The 13,228-nt window shown below is 38.5% G+C and overlaps 1 protein-coding gene across 1 annotated transcript; it reads left to right on the top strand.

Moving 5' to 3' along the window:
- The first annotated feature begins 3,159 nt into the window (after positions 1–3,159).
- On the top strand, positions 3,160–6,138 carry LOC113137506 (proto-oncogene c-Fos-like). Its single transcript, XM_026319222.1, has 4 exons — positions 3,160–3,288; positions 3,833–4,048; positions 4,658–4,765; positions 4,954–6,138. Exons 1-4 carry the CDS (start codon positions 3,160–3,162, stop codon positions 5,647–5,649), a joined length of 1,149 nt encoding a protein of 382 aa, XP_026175007.1. The 3' UTR covers positions 5,650–6,138.
- Positions 6,139–13,228: the final 7,090 nt, after the last annotated feature.

The following is a 13,228-nucleotide window of genomic DNA, read 5'->3' as shown; positions in this document are numbered from 1 at the left end:
CCTAATTTGTGCAATAGGCCTATGTGTTATCTGAACATACACCAGAAACACTGTTGATATATGTGAGAGCCAAAGGGAGTACATGTGAATTTCACCCTCAGGCATTTGTACTTTAGTGCAAAATCCAGTCAAGGGTGTGTTTAGTTGCAGAGCAAGCGGTTAAGGTGTTCATTATTTGTACTTTTCCACAGCAGCAGTTTTGCATATCTCCAAGGTGTCCAAACATGTTCATAAAGGTCTTCCCCGAAAACTATGGCAGAGGGAATCCTCATACCTTTCCTGTTCTGCCTTACATAACCAAAATGCAAGGCTGACTTTCTGCCAATATTTTGACTTTATTTGTTTCTGTATGTAATTATCTTTAAATTCATAATTTTGTAAGTTGCTTTATTGCATTACAACACAGCATGCGTTCATTTCCATCAATACCCCAATCAAGATTATCATCACATAAAGATATATGTACATTTAAAATGCTGTGTTAAATTCATGTGTTTTTCTTTTAATTTTAGGTTCCTTTAGGAGCACCCAATTTTATTAAGCACCCCCTCCCCAAAAAACAAACAAACACTCAAAACAACCCCCCCCCCCCCAGACAGGGCTGTTGTCAAAAATAAAATATCTACTATAAGCGTTAACATGCCGTTAATAAACGTAAGGTATTTGCAATAGTGCCACTGTGTCAAAGTGTGTCGATATAGGTTAAAGGAGACGTTTTGTTTCCCGCGCTCATGTTTTGTTGAAAATTCCTAGTTTCCATAGTAACACTCCACCCCTTCGCGTCAGTGACGTCCTTAATTTGCATAGCAGCAAAGATCATTTGTGGAGGGGAGAGGAGCAACAGAAAGTAAAACAAAACCGTTTCTGCGGCGTCGCCTGAAGAGTGGTCACGCACAACACGTTATTACATGGTCGAAACCTGTGGTTGTATGAAAAAAACCGGCAGAGTGAGAGATGTTCTCAGACTGCGCTGCTCTCCACAGTGTCTGCGGAGCAGTGGAATGAAACAAGACACCAAACACAGTGTTTACTTTGTGGATTGTTTGACTGTTTCGTCTGACTATAGTTGGCAAGAGGAGCAGTTTCCCAGTCATGCTGACCTAGACTATTTGTTCTCAGCAATGTTTTTTAGTTGTTAGGTGGCATGAATAGACTAATGCAATAATAGAAATAAAGAACTCGTTAAAAATGAGCATTTAGCCCACTTAAAAAATAAAAACTTGAATGCAGCCACATAAAAGAGAATTTATTAATAGATGGTTATATTTGCAGTCTGGGGAAGTATTTTGCCAAGTATGCCTGATATAATTTTAGGTATGTTATTCCCGATGTGTAGTAATTCATTTACATGTTATTTAATAACAATTCTAGACTATGGGTCAGCTACACAAACAATTGCATTACACAGTAAGCATTGGTGTTATTCACTACTATCTATGTATGTGTGTTCTATGCCGCACTCAGGTCCGTCTCGTTTCCCTGCATATGGGTCAATAGTGTGATAATAACAATACGCTAAAGCTGAAGCCTCATTTTCATGAAGTTTGGACGCTGATGTCATTGGGTCTAAAAATAAACTCCTCTAGTCGGTGCACATTCACGCTCAAGTTGCTATGATGAAAACAAGACTTAGAGCTGTAGCGACGACTCTCTGCAGTTATGTCCGACCTTTGAACCCTTCTGGTCTTGAGCCGCCGTGGACTGAATAGGCGAAACCGACCACCTAATGATGTGCCAGTAAATGAGCCTGGAGGGGGGTTGTGACTGCCGGGAAACAGCCAAAGGCGCAGCCCCTCTTAGCGGGTAGAGGCCCTATTCACCATTTATCCCTTTCATTTCACTGGATCTGTGAGGTCATCTGAAACCTAAATATAGTCACACAAGCCTTTTAGGCTTTTGGAAGAATAACGTTAACATAATTGGTGCACAACTAGGCTAATTAGTCTGTTTGCGTAAACAGAAACAGTGGTGTTATATCCACCAAACCAATCAAGTACAAGCTACTTTTAGAAAATCACAGGTCTATCTGCATATTAGTGTTACTGTAATTGCTACACCCTAAAAAGCCTATTGTTTTGCTAAAAAGGTAGGTCAAGTGCAGGTGTTAGCCTTCCTCTTATCTCGGAGTAATGTATCTGTGGGCAGTCAACGCGCAGCTAATGACGCTGTTATCAGATACAATGCATGACGGTCCAGCCTTTCAGCGCATGTTTCACTTTCTTCTGTGGTTTTGACTTGAGTGGGCCACACATACAGCCACACGTCCGTTTGCGCGCTCCCTGCGAGCCACAGCGCGCCCCTGTTCTCCGGAAACACCATATATGGTTCGACCGGTCCATTCAGCGATTGGCTGCTTACTACAGCGACAATTCTGTTGCTGGAGCTCTATTCATATTCAGAGACAGGAAAAACAATGGGATATATGGATGACAATACATTTAGCAGCCCATAAGCAATAAGTCTGCGTGCTGAAAGCTTTGTGCATTCATTAAAATCAAAGTTGGCGTCACAATATTAGCCCAAATTGTAAGTTAAGACATCTATTTCCATATTAAAGCACTGTAACCACTATACACCATCATTGTTCTAATGAAAGTATCGTGCAGTTTTAAGTCCATTGTTTGACATTTTGCATTGTCATCACTTTCAGTAATATTTCTGTTGACATGAAGGGGCCTATACGTTCAGATACGTCTCGTGAACATATAAGGACATAAAGGGAAGATAATGTATATGATGCAGATGCTGCATATATGATATGACGTAGTTCATTCATGGCGAGGGACACCTCGTGCAGGCGGGGGTGTCACTTTATATATGCTCGCTATTTTTTGATACTTGAGTAAATAAAACAAGTAAAAAAAATTAAGGCTGCTCATAGTTGCTGTTCATACATTTCACGGATTCATTGGTTAAACTGGAAAAGATCTGTTTGCTTTTTTCCCTCTCCTCTATCTATGTGAAATGGTTCGGTCTCACCACACAGATTTCATTCATAAAATTCCAGCTCACTATAAAAGGCGGGCCTCTCCACTATCTGCACAGTTACCATTTATGAACCTGGCAAATGGAATATAAGTAGGCATTTAGATGACAGCTTTTTTTCTTTAGAATAGATAGACTATTCTGTCTTTTTATGCAGTGATTTTAAATGAGAACATGCATCCAGATTCCAGCACTGAGTTCGACTCATCGTCCAGCTGTAGCACAGCATCGCCTGGCGGGGACACCCCTGGGTGCAGCCTGCATCCTCCTGACTCGCTTTCATCATCAGTGGACAGCGCCAAGGTAGAAGCAGATCTTGCTCATCCAAAAAATTCATCTTCACAAAATGAAATCTTGCAGGATAATTGGTGCATAAGAATAATATAGCCTGGGTTGCATTCCTCAAAATTTTCACATATATTCAAGTCAATTTCATAGACAGCCTTTTCTTTAATAGGATTACTGCCCCATGCTGCAAAAGATTATATTCAAACACATATCCACAGTCTCCATGTATCAGTAGGAAATCCGCTAAGACAGCGCAGTAATATATTTCAGGAGAACTGTTTGTAATTTACTTTATACAATTATGTGTTGGCTGTGACCTTTCATTTTAAATTGATGGTGATGAAAATCAATGATAAGGATTTAATGACGGGATATGTTGCTGATTTTGATGGTTCCATAGACAGCTCTGTCGTCTCTGGCATCCCCGAATCCCAGTCAAGTGATTGATGTACCATTTACGCACACCTAAAGGTCAGCAATGAGCGAGGATGCTCATTTATCAAGTTAATTCGTGTTTGACTGTGTGCATATGCATGTCTCTGTGATGTGTGTTTTCCAGGATATTGGGACCAGTGCAGTAGACTCTTTTGTTCCGAGTGTAACTGTAATTTCAACCTCACCGGATCTGAGGTGGATGGTACAGCCGACAGTCATCACGTCTGTCTCTCCGTCGTCCAGCCGTGCCAAGACCAAAGCTCACGGCTCGACCCACTCGTCTTCCACTGCAGGTGCAAACAAGGCGAAGTCCTCCAACAGGAAAGGGCAGAGAGAGCAGGTATGCGAAATTGGGGAGGGGTTAATTAAATATCAGTATATTGATATGCTGACATTGATAGGCTACTATAACAAGAAGCCTATCAATCAATTATAAAAGCTGTCATTTAAGCAATGGTATCCTGTGAATTAAAAGTCCAGGAACAGCCTAAATATATAGAGGTTCATGTGATAATCGAGGTATCGCGATATTTTAAACAGATGTGAAAGAGCATGCAATTGTTTCTAATGTTAAAGAAAAAAACTGAAGTAGCACGTAGGTTCAATACATTACTGCAGAGAGCAGCACCTAAATAATGGGATTGTGTATTATTGGTGCAGCAAGTAATCACATTTAGAGCAACGTGCACAGCACTGCTTATGAATGGGATTGGAGATTGTAGGCTATTAAAATGCGCGTTCACGTGCCTGGCTAGACCGTGCCAGTGGTGCAGCATTTTAACGGTTGAACTGCAAGAGCCTGCACCGTCCAGATCACTATTCCCAGCATACACTGCAACACATTTTTTTCCTTTTTTGGCAAGCGAAATGGTGTTAAAGAGCCAGATGCTGATGTAGCAAGACTTAGCGGGATGTGCATTTTAAACGGAAAATTTCTGATTGATTCCAGCCTTCCAAAGAAGAGGAGGAAAAGAGGAGGATCCGAAGGGAAAGAAACAAAATTGCTGCAGCAAAGTGTCGCAACAGACGGAGAGAGCTCATAGACACTCTCCAAGCTGTAAGTATCCTATTTTATGAAACGACTTAGAGAACACTGACTCCACACATGCACTGCTCCAAAGCGGAGGGTATAATAAAATGTTGTGTGTCATGTCACTAGTTATTAAAGGAGCACAGCAGGGATGACTGTCTTCATGCTCCCCCCATCCCAAGTCTTTTTACTGATTTTATTCCTCCTCATCTCAGGAAACTGACACACTTGAAGAAGAGAAGTCTGCCCTCCAGACGGAGATAGCCGACCTGCTGGAGGAGAAGGAGAGACTGGAGCAGGTCTTAGCATCCCACAAACCATCCTGCAAACTCCCTGCAGATGATGATGATCAAGAAGAAAATGATGATGATATTAGCACAGTGCTGCAGGATCCACTGGCTTCCCCACAGCTGCTGTCTATCTTAGAGAATGGAAAAACCCCAGAGAGCAACACAACAATTGGAGAAGCAGCTAGTGGTCAAGAAATGGACAGTGTCCCTTGCATTCCTGCTGCAGCCATTTTGGGGAACTCCAACATCTTTCTGTGTTCCAGTGCAGAAGAAGAGGCTCTGGAGGACTTAAAAGGTGATGACCTGGATGATTTGGTGCCCAGCCTAGAGATGGCAGTGACTTCTGAGATGCCTGCATCCGTCCCTGACATAGACTTGAACGGGCCTTTCTGTCTCTCAGACTGGGAAACCCTGTACAAGTCTGTGGCGAATGACCTTGAATCGTTGAGCACACCAGACATGTCTTCCAGTCCTACTTGTAGCAATTACCGCACCGTGTTTTCCTTTAATTACTCTGAAATTGATTCTTTAGCTGAGGGCTGTGAAAGCCTTAAAGGCAGCCTCAGTGCATCTGAGTTAATGAAAGATAGTCTTAACTCTCCAACACTTCTGGCTTTGTGAATGCAAACAAGTTATGCAATGTTACTGTAACTCCATTCTAACCAGCCAGCGAACTATGATCTCTCACATAATATTTTGTAGTGTGAATTTTGATCTTGTGTAAACCTAGACATCAAAGATTGTGGACCTGACATGTTTTCCGTGACTGTAACAGGGTTGACATCTTCCATTTTGCTAGTGCAATTCTCCTGGAGATGGTATCAAAAAAATGCATGCAAGTAATCCATAATTCAAGGAGAAGTGGTATCTTGTGTTTGTAAAATCCCTAAATGTGATGTGAAACTAGATCAGGTTCAGTTCCCTAAGGTATTTGTAATCCTGTTGACATAGTAATGTTGTAAGTGAAAATAGCAGGGTTACTAGTGTAGCATATAGGTGTATCTTGTTGTAAGGTGTCCCTTGACCAGACTTGACTTTTTCTTTCAGGTTTTCCATGAAACAAACAAACAAAAAAAATCATGTCATGTATTTTATGAAAATGTATTTTATGACATAGTTTATTTTTTTACTTATCAAAATGAACAGATGCAAAGTATTGTATAGTGCTGGAAATAAAATAAGACAAATGCAAATTATTATCTGTTGTTGGTGATGAAGATGGTGTGATGATGAAAGCTCCAGAGCAGAACTGTTTTTTTTTTTATCTACATGTTTTATGCCTAACTGTGCCAAACTTAGTCTCTTGCTATGCTAATAAATGTCATATTAATATGAACAAAAGCTAAAAAAAAACAGCTACTAAATACAACTTAAAAGTGAGTTTGATGTCTCAACTGCGTTTTTTTAAAAGGTCGAGAATGAACGTTGAACCTTTAACTAGGACAATATGGATGATAAGCTTTCAAAAGCAGAAATCTCATCAGTTCAGTCTCCACCTGCCGATTATATGACATCTGCTTTAAGAGTTGAGAGTCAAGAATGAACGACGTATCTCAAAAATATTCCTATTTTCAGCTTTGCACCAGTCTGTGTGCCTATTTTTGGATTCAGAATTACATAAAACACAACCAGCGTGGACCGAATCGTGCTCAACTTGAGTGGGAGCAGCAGAAGCAGCAGGTTAATTATTTATTCATAGCTCGTTCTTGGCTCTGCTGTTTTCACGGTCAAGGGAATCCGATTCCACAGCAGCGCAGTGCGTGCTCTGCCTGACGTCAACACGCGACTGCCGTATCGTTTCACTTCCCTTGACCATATTTGGGTAATTGCAGCTGTTTTGTTTCCATGGTGACGGGTGTCATATTTCGGCACGGGAGAGGAGCGTATTACCGGAAAAGGTCGAAGCAGGGACGAGCAGGAGAGGTTTTGCTTGTAAACAGAGGAAAAGTTTCACGTCAGTAACAGAGCCTGCATCATTTACATGCAGCTAATCGGTCTGATAATTAATTTAACTGTACCATAGGCTTTCTCGGAGCATAAAATTGGCTGTTTAATCAAAGCCTGTTTGGTGTCTGTCTTTAATGACTTTAATGTAATATTTCACCGCCTGCAGCAGTAATACCGGAGATGATGCACTTAATGTGACCGCATTCAGCCCAAAGCATGACATTTTATTAATCCCATGCCTGAGCAGCCATGTGACAAGTGCAGTCTTTCTTGTCATCAGGAGGGGGAGCTACACAGCGACCAGTGACAAGCTCTTCAAATCACAGCTTCTACTCAGACTATATGATGGTATTGCACAATATCACGACCGCGCGTACATAAATCAACAATCATATGCATCTATATTAGCTATTAGGAGGATCGGCAGATTTTGGTTGTCATTAAGCCTTATGCAAAAAACAAAGCAGAAAAGTTATCTTACATGGTTTTCTAGGTTTACTGTATTATTGTATTTCAACTCAAAGTTGAAAATAATTAGGAATTAATTTACAAATATTTAACTAGTCTGTTGAAACTTAAAAGTAGTATATTTCTGAGAACCTGCACACCTATTGGGTCAAGAGGAGGACAGAGTACATTCCTGCAGACCCTTCCCATCCTGGGCCCAAACTGTTTGAACTTCTCTCTGATGGTGCTACAGAACATGGTATGAAAAACAAGTAGACACCAGAACCGTTTCTTTCTCCATGGCATTTCACTTATGATAAGTTAATCATGTTTGCCTGGACACAGATCAGCAAACACACCCTAGGTGTAATACTTGGTGCCCAGCGCAATAACTGTAAATGTTTATATTTGTAAATATTTTTCTGATTATATTTATTTTATTTTTTACTTTTACACACACACACACATTCACTGACATGTCTTCATACAGAAAATAATGTTAAATAACAAGCCTAGATTAAATTTTGACATTTCAAAAGTTATTTCTTGAGAAACATTGTACAAGCATCTTAAAATTGTAAATACTCCCTTTTTAGTTTAAATTGCCTAAATGTTGAAAATTGCTGCTTGAAATGACATATAAGAGCCTCTTTATAGGTTCAGATTGTCTGACATTCTCAGTAATATGAGAAGATGATGAACCTATAGCTCATATACTCTTTCTCTGTGGCTGTTTCCGTCTGCACAATTATAATAGTCATGTTACAAAGCAATACCAAACGATTCTGGCTGAGAGGCTGTATGTGTTTTATTCAAGAAATGTTATGCCAAACATCCAAGCCTACTTATAATGCTATTAAAATGGTATGCAACATACAAATAAAAATAAAATTTTAAATTCCAGACACTATAAGGACAAGGGTCCTTTGTCCTGCTATTTCCTCTCACTACTTCAACATTGTTTTTAATCAACCGTGTGTGCGTGATGTCTCAATGCCTGGCTATTTTAGAGTGATGATGGATGGGTCTGTCAGAGCTAATGTCTTCTGACTCATCCTCTGTCCACTCCACTTGTTCCTTCATACTCTGCCTGTCCTGCAGTGTGATGCTTCTCACCTCCACAGCCTTGTCAGTGTAAAACAAATGCAAAATGTCAGAACTGCAAAAATATCACATTGTGACACCAGCTCACAACCAATCATCAAGCCAGATGAGTATATGAGATGAGAAGTATAAAACACAGAAGTACCAAATAAAATAGAATGTAATAATTTTATAAACTGGTAACTTGCAAAGTAACTAGCAAATGTGGTTTACATCTTCCATGTATTCAAATAAAAAACACAATATTTCACTTTGAAATGCAGTGGAGCTTCACTAAACAACTTCACAAAAGCACCTCAAATGTAAACACTCTACACATCCCACAGAGGTGTTAAATTAATTTGACTTGATAATGCTCCTCTCAGACCATGTTGTTATTTTCAGACTGCATGACTGACAGCTCCCTCACTGTCCTGTTACTTTGGTTGCAGATGTAAGGACAGGACAACTTTCACATTTATCTTTAATATTATGTCATAGTTCAGTAACTTTACATAAAACACAGGATGCCCAACTTCAAACTGAGCAAAAACACCCATATGCGCGTGCGAGGCCTTTAGAGGCCATATATAATTCAACATGTATTTATGTGCCTACATTTTCCATTTTCACTTTGTAAAACACTGACTTGAGCTGAGTATTTAATAAAATCCAAAACTTGGAGGAAGTTTGAAAGATGGCATCACTGATCACTAAAAAAAGATTTGGGAATGAGATTACTCTCAACAACATCAAAACCCTGTAATATGTCTCACATTGCCTGGCTAGAGATCTCGATCTTTCTATTAGTTGTTATGTGCTCACTGTTTCCACCTCTGTTATTTTAAACTCATACACCTCCTGACTACTGTTTCCTGCTTGCTGTAATATTCCCAAGGAAGTGCTATATTTACATGGATAAATCAATGTCATACAGATTTAGGAAAGCTGGGTCACCTGACATGAATAATCCTATGGGAGAACAACCTTGTATCAGTACTAGAGATGGTGCTGTTATGCACATTAACTTAAACCATGCTGTCTGGTTCCAGTTGGAGATGGCACCTTTCAAGGAAAAAGATCCTGTACTGATTGGGTACTTTATTTTGAAATGACTTATTGGATTTTCCAGTAAAGTAGCATGTATACAACTACAAAGACTTAATTTCTTTGTGCGGAACAATGTGCTTTTTATAGACTGATCCTACATGATACTATGGATGAACATCAAATGGTGAATCCATGTCTCACATTGCTAATACAGTAACACTGGAAGCTATTACTCAAATGGAAACAAGATCAGTGGGGGGGAAGAGTTACTGGCATGATAGCTGACAGACTATTGTGAGAGGGTGATGAAAATCAAGAGGATGGTTTAAAGTCAGTGCAATTCAATCCTTTAAAGAGGACATGTATTGTATCATCTACAGTAAATGATTGAGAAGGAACATATATGTTTCAGATACTGATTGTATTCATAATGTGCAGTACTTTATTTCTTCTTATTATTTCAGTGTATTGGTATCTATGCATTGACTAATTCCTAGACCTGCAAAAATTAAGAAAATGACAATACATCACTGAGGAGTCTGGGATTCACTGAATAAACATTAACAAAAATAAGAATTTCCATTTACTCACAAAGCCTTGTAGTCATATAAGAAGAAGTACCATTCTGTACTAATACAACATTTCCAAATTGGTTTCCCAAAATGGGAAATACATCTATGATAGTTTAAATAAGTTCACTTGAATGTGCATTTTTACACATTGCTAGATGTGTATCAACAAGCAATTGTCTGAGATGATTTGGAAAGAAGAAAAATGGAAGGAAGGAAATTAAATGGAGCGATGATAAAAATAATGTTTGTCGCAGTGTGGTCGATGATGAGTCAGGATTGTGTCTGGGGGTGTCTGGTTTTCTGGGTATTTCCCAACGATGTAATGCTGGATAAAGTTACAACAAAACTTTTAACCTACAGATTTTAATCAGTGTGGTCTTCTGTCGAAAACAAGAAATTATGACAATACTGTTTACATCTTGCTTGAGAAGGAAACAAATGCAATGTGTTAGCATCAAATGTTAGCATATACACATGTAAATGTCTTTATAATGAGTTATTGAAAAGACATAAAAACAGAACTTTATATTGTTTTTACTTAATTTCTGAAGCTCACACAGCCGGAACTCTGCATGAGTTTGGCAAAGCTGCAAAACCTCAAACTGCACTCCCTCCACCATTAGGCCAGCTGTTAAGAAGTACCCAAAAATATGTTTTAATGAAACTACTCTTTGCAAGATTATTACAAAAAATATTGGGATATAATGTATGTTGAAATATTATTCTATTCCATAACTATAAGGGCAAAGGACCTATGTGTTCTAACATACAAATCCCCTTTTCTGAAACACCAGTGGTTAGTCATTTATGGGTACTGTAACATGTTCATAACGTGTTTATTTAAAGATCATCTTTAAAAAAGTGGATGCGACATCAGTGTTAAACAAATTAACATGCTTTGCATGCTTGGTCTGCATTTCCACACTGGTATATTTTTCACAAGTATTATTATCGTGACATAATGACAATTCCCTCCTAAAGGCCTAATGTGCCAAATGGGCCTGCACTGTGTGCACTGATGTACTGAGTGGCATTGTTGGATGTTTTCCTGCAGGGACAAAAGAGTTTAGCTAAAAGTCTATACCTGCAAAGGGGAAACATCTACTTTGTCTTAATCATGGATGCCCAGGACCTTCCTGTCTGCTGGTTGGTTTAGTTCTGTTTTATTATTGCCAAATGCCTCCCCTAAAATTTGCCATCTATGTTAAGAGCGACAGTGACGCACAGTCTCCCCAAACCTCCCCTCAGATGTGAGGCATAAATCACAGAAGAACCAAATTAGAATCTAAAAAAAGGAACATAGTAGGGCATTTTGGTGAGCCTTTAATAACTCTGCTGCTTGTTCTAAATGGGGGAGTTGAGATAGCAATGTGTAAAACTTAACTGAGTCTTGATAATGATAAAGATCTGTGATATGTTAAAAGGCGCACATGGAAAAACGTTGTTTCATTAAAGGTGTACTTGATTAAATTGATACTAACACAAACTATTTTATTGCAATATGACAATAATAACCAGAATTCATATTTTTTGGGGATATTTTGTTGCAGCTTATTTGGGACTTTGGTATTGATATTTATTGATCGACAGGTAATGTAGATATATGTAGATAATTTAATATATATGTATTCTAGTCATTCACAACCTCAAAACACAAACTGAAAGTGAGACACAGAGTCAAAAGCAATTAAACGTCACATTTTGATTGTTTTCAGCCATTTAAGAATATAACTGCATGACTCTATAAGAAAACCAAACAGACTCATTTGAGTTTTATAAGAACAGTGTGGTGGGATGTAGTAAGAGCTGTCCACACTAGAGGGAAGCAGCAGGAAGAAACTTTTAGATTAGATCATTTAGAGTTTTTTTTCTGGAACTTTCTGGAAACTACCATCAGAAATACTCCAACATGATTTGTAGATGTGTGTTTTGGCATGTTACGTATCAAGTTACATCATCATAAAGGAGAGCTCAAAAAATATAAAATAGGGTTTTAATTAGGAGATAAAGGTACATGTGAAAATACCTTGCAGGATTTTCTGATTTTCTTGTGCATCAAAAATCCTCTACATGGTAAACTAATAAGATTGTATAGCTTTATGTGAAATTGCCTGAACAGAGCAATGCTGGCTGTCTTTTTCAGTATTATAAGTAAACATTCCTGGGAGAAATCTGAGGGCAACTTTGAGGGCCAGAATGATAAACGAGGTGAAATACAAGCAATAAAATATGTCAAAACAGTAATAGTTGTAACAACAGGGTCATTAAATGATGACAAGGCTAAGTGACAACAGAACTAAGGACATACTGTCACTTAAACATTCTCAGTATATCATTCCCAGTTTACTTGGTGGTTGGTTCTTGTTTGCTGTGTTTGGCAAGAAGTTTTATTTCATTATTAAGTCGTCTAGTTCAAACAGTGGTTTGATATGAGAGGAGCAATCTGTTGCAACAATGGGGCCTTATTAGTTCAACTGATAATATGCTTATTCTTAGGTTTTCAGTCAATCAACATGGTAAACATGATATGAAAGAAATCAGGCACTGAGACACATCCTTCCTCTTGCTTCAAAACTCAAAAGTAGTCTATAAGATTTAAATGTAATTTAAACTTAATTTAAGCCTAATTCAATTTAACTCTAATAAAGAAGACAAATATCATGTGACACAGTAACATGCCCTAGCATGAATCCTCCACATGAGAGGTTTTTAACCCCCTCAGGGATTACTAAAAGATTAAAGGTATAAGAAAGAGAAACACAGATAGTAACATTATGCTTTCCTCCTCCTGAGTTTTCATTATTTTTTGTTTCTCTCTGGCAAAATGCTCTAATTTTTTTTCTAAATGCATTTTTGTAAGTGAACCTGTACTTTATTAAACGGAAATATTGCCATTTAGTGTATGGTTCCAAAGTTAGCTTAAAACTAACTTTCATGTCAACAGTGATGCCAAAATGCACAATGGTTGGACAATGTAGTGGTCTCAAATACAGACTGATTTGTTCAAGAGGTCACAAACCAAAAAGAACGACAAGCAGTGTTATAAAATATAACAACTGTCTTGCACCTGCTTATGTTAATGCTTTTATAATACATTTCTC

The sequence above is a fragment of the Mastacembelus armatus genome, chromosome 24 (genome assembly GCF_900324485.2).
Source record: "Mastacembelus armatus chromosome 24, fMasArm1.2, whole genome shotgun sequence".
In the NCBI taxonomy this organism is placed as follows: domain Eukaryota; kingdom Metazoa; phylum Chordata; class Actinopteri; order Synbranchiformes; family Mastacembelidae; genus Mastacembelus; species Mastacembelus armatus.
This window is presented reverse-complemented; position numbering and strand designations above follow the sequence as displayed.